Source organism: Zophobas morio, unplaced genomic scaffold, assembly GCF_036711695.1.
Source record: "Zophobas morio isolate AGI-343-1 ecotype UQ-CSIRO unplaced genomic scaffold, CSIRO_AGI_Zmor_V1 ptg000009l, whole genome shotgun sequence".
Taxonomy (NCBI): domain Eukaryota; kingdom Metazoa; phylum Arthropoda; class Insecta; order Coleoptera; family Tenebrionidae; genus Zophobas; species Zophobas morio.
In genome coordinates this window covers 4662548-4669653 of record NW_026972114.1, presented here as the reverse complement: position 1 = coordinate 4669653, position 7106 = coordinate 4662548, and the positions used below count along the sequence as shown (strand labels likewise).

The 7106-nt window shown below is 30.7% G+C and overlaps 1 protein-coding gene across 1 annotated transcript; it reads right to left on the bottom strand.

The window, feature by feature from the left end:
• Positions 1-213: 213 nt before the first annotated feature.
• Positions 214-2637, bottom strand: LOC135125597 (odorant receptor 2a-like). Its single transcript, XM_064051234.1, has 7 exons — positions 2340-2637; positions 1776-1977; positions 1153-1723; positions 710-809; positions 571-660; positions 367-522; positions 214-317 (listed from the first exon to the last, which is right to left on the bottom strand). Exons 2-7 carry the CDS (start codon positions 1966-1968, stop codon positions 273-275), a joined length of 1155 nt encoding a protein of 384 aa, XP_063907304.1. The 5' UTR covers positions 1969-1977; positions 2340-2637; the 3' UTR covers positions 214-272.
• Positions 2638-7106: the final 4469 nt, after the last annotated feature.

The window sequence follows — 7106 nt, the reverse complement described above, 5'->3', positions numbered from 1 at the left end:
GGACAAAATGTATGTTAGGATGATTTATCTTTTATTCCTGCTGTAAATGTGTCCACAAAGACGACTATGTCAGTAATATATTTATATTAAAATACTGGTTAGTAGGGGTTGATTAGTAATAAAATTTAATCTGTTTATTTTCAAGAGCTCTATTTCTGTGGTTGTTTGGATTATTACATGGTCATTTACCCCGATTTTTTTCCTTCTTAAAATAACTAAGTGACTCCTCAACAGCAGTGTATATCCAACCTGACGAATTGCAACTCGCTATTTTATTTTGTTAATAAACAAAGCATTGAATACGACATTTTAACCACCTGTAAAAACTGCAATTATTACATATGTATGGACTCTTCTAAATTTTACCGAAACAAGCAGAGGAAAACAAAGAACATTAAAAGGGCCAGCAGTGAGATAGAAAGTCTTTTGAGATCTTGCCAGTACGAACAACACTTCGCGTTGCAGTTTGATATCCACTTCATACCATTTTGAAAACCATATAGCTGAAGGAATAGATTCACTCTAAAAAAAGCAGCTGTTACAAAAATTTTATAAAAACTTGTAACTTACGGCATTAATTAGCTGTTGCCCCGAAAAACAAGCAAATGCTAGAGTAAAAATCCAGCCGGAAAAATGTATCACAGCACATAGATGATCCCCCTAAAATATTTAGAATGTTTTATTAAAAAACACTTCTACTTTTGTATACTTCTGTAAACTGTTTTCCTATGCAAGCGCAAATTATTGCTGTAATAGTGATATGAGTCAACATTCCATTCGAGAAGCATTCATCTAGTGATTTAGCTAAACTAAAATAAATATTTTATTGCAGAAGAATTCCCGGTGGTAAACTAATTTTGAAACACAGGAATTTTAGATGTGAATTAAAAACCAACTTATTAACATATTTTCTCAGTTCATTTTTAAACTTCTCAAAAGAATATTAATAGTGAACTGAACTATAGTTTTGACAGTGAACAATGATATTTTAGAGTTTAATTTTTTTGTATCTATGAACTGACTAGAGATTGATTTAAAAACATTTCCTAATTTCCTATAACTTTTTCGTATTGTTAGGTTATGGAAATTAAACTGTAAAATCGATGTGCATCAAAATCAATTTACCAGATGGCGTATTCTGTAAAACCTTACTTCAGTATATGTATGTGATACAAAATACATTTAGATAGTCTAGAGCGACAACAATTATAATCTACATTGTCAAAACATTCATAAAACATCTGGTTTAAATGTTCAATCCTTAAAATCAAATGTTCTGTAATTTCAAAAGCATGATAAGTTAGTAACATGTTTGGTTTCATTAACAACTGCATGGAGAGAAATACGTATGCATACAACGAATAGTAAACAACAAAATTCTGTGTACTGAAAGGAGTCCAAAGTTGTGTAATAAATCCACAATTTTCTCTAAGGCCTTGGTTTTTATTTCTCTCCTCACACTCTTCTTTTTTATTAAATTTCAGTGCATTGTACTGTGTCACGCAAATTGCGAGATAAACAAAAACAGCTTTAGAGAGTAAACTCAAATTTCGTTCCTTCTGATCGAAATTAGTTGGTTTTCCAAAATTTTGGAAATTTGACATTTCTCTTAAAAGATTTGCTAATTTTGGTTGATTTTTTACGTAAATAAATGTCATATAGTATATTCCTGTAATCGATGCCAAAACAGTGACGTCTTCCATCACCGGAACTTCTAAATTTTCTAAAAAATGTCCCAGATATTAAGAAAAATTGCACTGTGTATCCAATAGTACTTGCAGTTGTGATTATTAAATGTATTAGTATAGATAAAGATGTAATAGAAGTTACAAAAATGTAAACCCCAATCTGGATGGTATAATAATTTCCTGACTTGAGCTCTTCGTGAGGATAAGGCCATAGTAAAATATATCTCAAGTATTTTCTTGTTGATCTACATATTATAATTTTATTATTAACGTCATCCATGATGGTAACCTAAAACAAGAATTTGTACTTGCCTCACTCATTTTCTGAACTAACTATTTACAGCTGGTTTCAAAAAAATAACGGGAAAATTACACTGACATGAACATCATATTCCCGTTGCTTTTCTTTGATCTATGAGAAACTGATTTGCTCATATTGTCCCGTTTTTTGTGAAATCAGCTGTAGTTTTAATTTTTCTCATATTAATTCTATTAAATGCTAGTTATGAGTGTTAAGTGTTAAGATATTTGCTTTGGTGATACTTATTAAATCAAAACATATGCTTTGTAATTCAAAGGAACAATTTTTAAGCAAAATTTTGAGGACTTGCAATTGTTGTAATTTGTGAGACAAAATTTTTAGAAACTTACCAGAAAAATTTCAGCGTGTAGTCTGCAACTGTGTTCTCAAAAGACGTTTATCAACCGTTTTACCTTAAAAGTAATTGTTGAAGCAAAAGTTGCAAATTCTGGTTTATAAGAGTATTACTGCAGAATAATTTCATAAAAGTCCTTTGATGACTTTTGTATGAATGATTATTTTACTGTTTGTATATTTAAATTGTAGGATGTAATATGTCCCTCGATTTCCAGCTAACGATAGAAACATACTTGCTTTACAATTATTACGTTACCGTTATTAGTTTGTTCCCATAATTTAAAAGGAAATTATCGATTGTGAGCATGCTTTATTATTATGAAAATTACTCGTAAGTTTAAAATATTATTTTAGAGTAACAAATGGGGAAAATGGAACATACATCGGCAATTACATAATATTGTACATACATATTCCTACAGAAAACGTAATAATACTGCTAAAGCTACTAGTATAGTTTCACAACATTGAAAGTAATCTACTAACACAAACTTAAGAAAATAACACAACAAAATTCCGCGAAAACGTTTGTGAGAGTGGTGGTTATTACCACCGCAAAGCTAAAAAAACGGACAGGTTAGCAGAAGAATGAAATAGATAACAGAAAAAACATATAATGAAAAAATTACAAAGACAAAGAATGCAAAGAATTTCAAAATATCGCAAACTTCAAGCGATTTTAAAACGGTGTTCTGAGGGATATGTACCAAAGAAGTTTATAATTTTGGAAGAATATGAAATCAATAAATTTCTATCAGAAGCTGATGACAAAATTTATCGGGCCATGAAAGTAAATACCCACTAATTTTATTGTAATTTTTCAATTTTGTTATTTTTATTATAAACTACGTGTTAAACCTGCATTTATACAAAATTTATGTGTATCTATTTTAGGTCATCTTAATAATTGGTTACAGTGAAATCTGCAGACTTGAGGAACTCACAAACATCTCTACAAAGTATATTAAATATAACGAGGAGTCAATTATGGTGTCCATTCCTAAAACCAAAAATAATTTACTGAGACAATTCATGACAACTGAAGGAACATGGATTAATTAATCAAGAAATGCGCTGGTCTTGGTCCTAAAAATACAACCCATAAACGATTTTTTTTGACATGTAGAAATGGACGCTGTGTCAATAATCCAATTGGTATTAATATTATGGGGAATGTATCTAAAAAATTGCCATTTTTCTTAGGCTACCTCAACCAGGACTTTTTACTGGCCACTGTTTCCGAAGGTCAGGTGCCACCCAACTGGCCAACCGTGGTGGAGACTTATTAACCTTAAAACGCCATGGAGGCTGGAAGTACTCTAGAGTAGCAGAAGCCTACGTGGAGGACACCCTAAAAAAGAAAATTGAGGTCGCGCAAATGCTTAGCCCCCAAAATGTGGCTTCACCAAGTTGTAAGCTTTATACAGATCTTCGAAATGTATTGTGTTTTCTTATAATAAAAAGTATTTTTTTTTTTAATATTTTGGTTACAACATTTTTAATTAGCGTACTGCGATTTACACGGTCATTCTAAAATACACTTGAAACAAATCCTCAACAGACAGATGAACAGTATAACGATCGACAGATCAAAACGGCAGACCTACTTTTTCTAATTTTAGAAGTGATAAATCGTAAAGGAAACAAAATTAGCTATTCACTGAAGTACGTATTTGTTATCTTCTTTTGACATGAAATATCCACCCTTAGAAAATAATATTTACGCTCAGAAACTACTTTAAGGTGACTTATGAGAGCTAAAGCAAGCTTTCCAAAGATATAAAAATTATTTAAAAAAATTAACAACAACATGAAGCAATAGTAATATTTTGCCGAATAAATCCTATAGAAATGTGCAAAATATGATTAATCTGTGAGTAGTTCCAATTTATCGTTGTGTTCATATTATTTTGAATTGTTTATACAGGGTGACTCAAAAAGATTAGTGAATAAATCAATATACTTATTTTTTAATTAAATCAGGAACGGCTCACTCAATTTTCCAGAAAATACAATACTATTATATTAGGATTACACGGCAACCATCCAAATTGATAACGTTTCCTGATGATGTTGATGACGTTATCAGAAAATTTTGTAAAGGAAAAACTCACTTGAAACATGCCCGTAGCACGCGTCTTTGTGTTTACTGTAACATTACATACATGTATTTTTTTAACTTCTCGTAAAAATAAAATTCGCAAAATCAAATTTTGTAATTTTTCGAAAAAGTTGGATGTGATTTACTGTACAACAGGAGCGAGAGAAGTTCTGTCGAAATAATCTTCGACCAATTTTTTTACTTTAAACCTCTAGATTTTGAAAAAAAACAAATTTGTATAATGATGTTTTATAAAGTAACTTTGAAACCGCAGAAACAAATGCTCTGAAATCCTGTCAATGTTCTAGGTTTAGTTAGTAATTTGAAAGAATCTTGGGATCCTTTTCTGGTTTTTGAAGTACATAAATTGAAAGAATCGCTAGAATCTTTCTGTGTATTGTTTTTTAAGTAGTTTAAAAGAATCTTAAATATCCCTGCTTATCTTGTTTTACGTTAATTTAATCTCGAGGATTCAGTGTCTTGTTTTTAAAGCAATTTAAAAGAGTGTCTGGGATTTTTCTGTGTATTGTTTTTAACGAAATTTGAAAAAATCTCGGCAAATCCTTGTGTTTTGTTTTTGAAGTAGTTTGAAAGAATCTCGGGGATGTTTCTGTGTATTAGTTTTGAAATAGTTTAAAAAATATCGAAAATCGCTTGTCTTGTTTATGAAGTAATTTGAAAGAATTTCGGGGACTCCGTGTTGTTTTTTCAATAATTTGAAAGAATCTTGGGGATTCCTTTCTGGTTTTTGAAGTCATTTGAAAGAATCTTGGGGATCTTTCTGTGTATTGTTTTTGCAGTAGTTTGAAAGTATCTCGGAGATCTCTCGTCTTGTTTTTAAAGTAATTTGTAAAAATCTCGGGGATATTTCTGTGTATTGTTTTTGAAGTTGTTTAAAAGAATCTCGGAGATTCGTGCTTGTCTTGTTTTTACATTAATTTGTAAGAATGTCGAAGTTTCTTTATCTTATTTTTGAAGTAATTGAAAGAACGTTGGGGACGCCTTGTGTGTTTTTTTAAGTAGTTTGAAAGAACCTTGTGGATCCCTTTCTGGTTTTTGTAGTAATTTAAAAGAATCTTGTTGATGTTTCTGTGCAGCCTTTTTGAAGTAGTTTGAAAGTATCTCGGAGATCCCTGGTCTTGTTTTTAAAGTAATTTGTAAGAATCTCTGGGCTTTTTCTATGTATTGTTTTTGAAGCAATTTGAAAGAACCTCGGGGACTTTTTGTTTTTTTTTTGTAGTAGTTTTAAAGAATCTTTGGATCCCTTTTTGGTTTCTGAAGTAATCTCGGGGATCTTTCTGTGTATTAGTTTTGAAGTAGATTGAAAAAATCTCAAAGATCCCTTGTCTTGTTTTTGAAGTAATTTGAAAGAACCTCAGCGACCCCTTTTTTTGTTACTAATTTGAAAAAATCTCAGTGATTTTTCTGTGCATTGTTTTGAGACGAGTTATTAGAATTTTGGGGGATCATTTTTGTTTTGTCTTTGAATATTTCATAAATCAGTTATAGTATGGATTTCCAGATTTTTCGATTTTTTACCTATTTGAAGATAAAGTTCATTTTTTCAATAATTGAGAAGATTCGAAATGGTTGGTTTTCCAAACAATCGTCCAAAAAATACCAAACATTCCTTTCAGTTAACTTCGATTTCTAAAATTGTCTGCAGCATCAGTTTGTGGATATTTCGTCAGACAATTGACCCCATTTTAACCATTTTTTGGAAAAATTTTGAAAATTGGACGCTTGGTTTTAGTAAGCAAGGAAAATCCCAAAAATTTGATGACGTGATCTTAAAGTTTTCCCGAATAAATCCTATCTCAAATGTACAAAATGTTATAAGTCGATAGTTGTGGATTATTAGTGCATTCACATTTTTTAGAGTTGCTATATAGAGTGACTCAAAAAAATAACTACTGAATGAGAAAATTTATTTTATTGATCAAGTCAAGAACGGCCTACTCAATATTTCAGAAAATTTGGGGTTACAATACTGTTATTTTTTATATTACACTGCAGTTATTCAACTTGACACACGTCTCCTTGGTAATATGTTGATAACGTCATCAGGTCAACACAAAATTTATAACGGGAAAATTGACTTCAAACATGTCTATGCATAAGCGTGCCTCGTTAATTTTACTTTAACACTTTATCGCATATCTTTATTTTAATTATTGATAGGCATTATCAAAAAATAAATAAATTTTGTAATCTTTCGAAGAATAAGTACAGCGGCTGGAAGTTCTGTGTAAATAACTTTAGACCGATTTTTTCCAACCATTATCAGGCTTCATGACAAGTATTTTTAATTTAAAAGACTGTATTTGAGTGTGAATAGGGGCAATTCTGAATCGAAGTTGTTAAATTTAAAGGGTGTTAAATTGTAAATTTCCATAGTAACGAGTTAAATTCGTAAATCTGATTGGTTGTTTCTTTTTTAACAACCTTTAAATTTTAACGGGTTTGATTCAGAATTGGGCCTAATATCTACATATTATTGTCATCAGTGTCATCACATCTTCCATATCAACGTGGACTTGGAATATCGCAAATCCAACTTGAAATTGGTCCTTTATTCTACAAAATACAAGCATAGAAGCTTACATATCGTAGTTTCGAAAATCAGCTACATTAGGTATAATTTTACTCGTCCTTTATA

Excerpts from the sequence above, each read along its gene's own strand:
- LOC135125597 (XM_064051234.1), bottom strand. The coding sequence starts at position 1,968 with ATGGATGACGTTAATAATAAAATTATAATATGTAGATCAACAAGAAAA. Across the intron at positions 1,724-1,775 it reads TTTAATAATCACAACTGCAA|AAAATTTAGAAGTTCCGGTG; the intron begins GTACTATTGGAT and ends GACATTTTTTAG. Across the intron at positions 810-1,152 it reads TATCACATACATATACTGAA|TTTAGCTAAATCACTAGATG; the intron begins GTAAGGTTTTAC and ends TATTTATTTTAG.